The sequence below is a fragment of the Lygodium microphyllum genome, chromosome 6 (assembly GCF_053477565.2).
Source record: "Lygodium microphyllum isolate KBCC chromosome 6, Lygodium_microphyllum_v1.1.10, whole genome shotgun sequence".
Classification (NCBI taxonomy): domain Eukaryota; kingdom Viridiplantae; phylum Streptophyta; class Polypodiopsida; order Schizaeales; family Lygodiaceae; genus Lygodium; species Lygodium microphyllum.
The window spans coordinates 84930947-84932699 of NC_141140.1; the positions used below are offsets into that span (position 1 = coordinate 84930947).

Consider the following 1753-nt stretch of genomic DNA (forward strand, 5'->3'; position numbering starts at 1 on the left):
GATCATGCAGGATTGCAAGATACTCCAGATAATGTGTACTGGGCAAGGCCTCATTGACCGAATCTCCTGGGAATAACCTGACCTTTATATATGTGGCATGAAGAGAGAAAATGCACAAGATGCACAAAAGCTGCAGGAGATCATTCACCACTTTTCCAGGTATCCAGATCTGAGGTAGGACCTCCAACAGAAACATTGAGTTGTCCCATGAATCAGGACAATAGATTCTGATTCACATAAACCAAGTCTTTTGATCAATCACTAACCACTGTTAGTGCAGCTGCAAAAGCTTGATGAATGCAAGACACCTCTGCAGTGCTCATTAAGTAATTGCAACTCTCTGAGTCATATCACCAGTAACTCATGACTTTTTTGAGCTCCTGGTGGTTACAGGGTACTTGATTATTGCAGTATTCTCTTGGACATGGCTCATGGTGCGCATGCCAACCAAAGTTGTAAGAACACCAGGAGTTGTTCGCGCATACTGAAGCGCACATTGTGCGTTTGTTCGTTGTTCTCCAAGCTCAGGAAACCAGCTGATTATTTCTTTGTTAAGATTCTTGCAAAGGTCTGAGAAGTGCAGAGGTGCACCTACAAAAGATGAAAGACCAAGACCGTGTGCAGCATGAAAAGCAGGAAGCATTTTCCCTTTGACAGATTGTACTGCCGTATACCCTGCTTCTGGCAAACTGGCATTGAATGGAATGATAATCGCTCTAAAGTGATGATCTTCTCCTCCAACTTCCTTGGCAGCTGCAACCAACTCCTCCATGGACAGATAGCCAGGGGTATCTGGAGCAAGACAGAAGCAGTTTATAGTCGACATACCATAGGCTGTAATTTTCCCCTCTTTAACGCATTCTTCCATGGCTGCAAAGGCACCCTTCATCTTGTCCATGACCTCAGCACGAGATAACTTCTTTAGCTGCATCTCTGGATTGTCAACATAGTACAAATCAATGGTCTCCAACCCCATCTTCTTCCTGCTCATATCCACCTGATGCTTGAGGTATGATGGAGTCAGACAAGTATGTTCCACATGAAATTCCTCCACACTCTTGATGATACCCGTGCTCACATACCTGTCACGCACATAGTCATCAGCCTCGGTGTCTCGAGGCACATTGTCTCTGAAATCCACATGGAGGAATGAAGCTTTTGAACAGATAACAACTTCATTTCTCTTGATGATGCCCCTTTCAATTGCACGCAGGACACTCTTCCCAACAGCGACCTCACTACGGGCCTGGCGATAGAAGTCAGACGTGTCAACAACATTGACGCCAGAGGCGAAGCATGCAGTGATGGCATCAATGTACTCGCGGTCAGCCTCATCTGTCATGGGGCCATACCATGTGCCAATGCCTAGAGAGGAGACAACAAGACGGCTGGTGGTGCCACCGATCTTGAGGTTGCGGAAGTGGCCGGGGCCGGCAAGGGAGGCCATGCGCTGTGCATAAGCCAAAGTACCGGCAGCATCGGCACGGCCGGGGATGAACCTGGACGGCAAGGGGGATGGGGCAGGGGAGGAGGCTGCGGCCATGGATGAGATACGCGCCGTGCTCCGCCATGGCTGCTGCAGTGCTGTCAGGAGAAACCCTAGGCGTCTTGCTGGCTTTGAGCTGCGGGCTAACATGGCCATGCTCGACAGGCCGGTAGCGAAGGTGTGCTCTAGGAAGCCGCAGCAATCAAGTGACTTGATTACTATATTAGCAGCTCAAAGTTCCGCAGGTCTGGTCTCCATCCGAGCAGA

General features: G+C 49.1%; 1 protein-coding gene across 1 annotated transcript; it reads right to left on the reverse strand.

Moving 5' to 3' along the window:
* Positions 1-361: 361 nt before the first annotated feature.
* LOC148034758 (uncharacterized) lies at positions 362-1543 on the reverse strand. Its single transcript, XM_087680710.1, has one exon. The coding sequence runs from the start codon at positions 1541-1543 to the stop codon at positions 362-364; it is 1182 nt and encodes a 393-aa protein (XP_087536836.1).
* Positions 1544-1753: the final 210 nt, after the last annotated feature.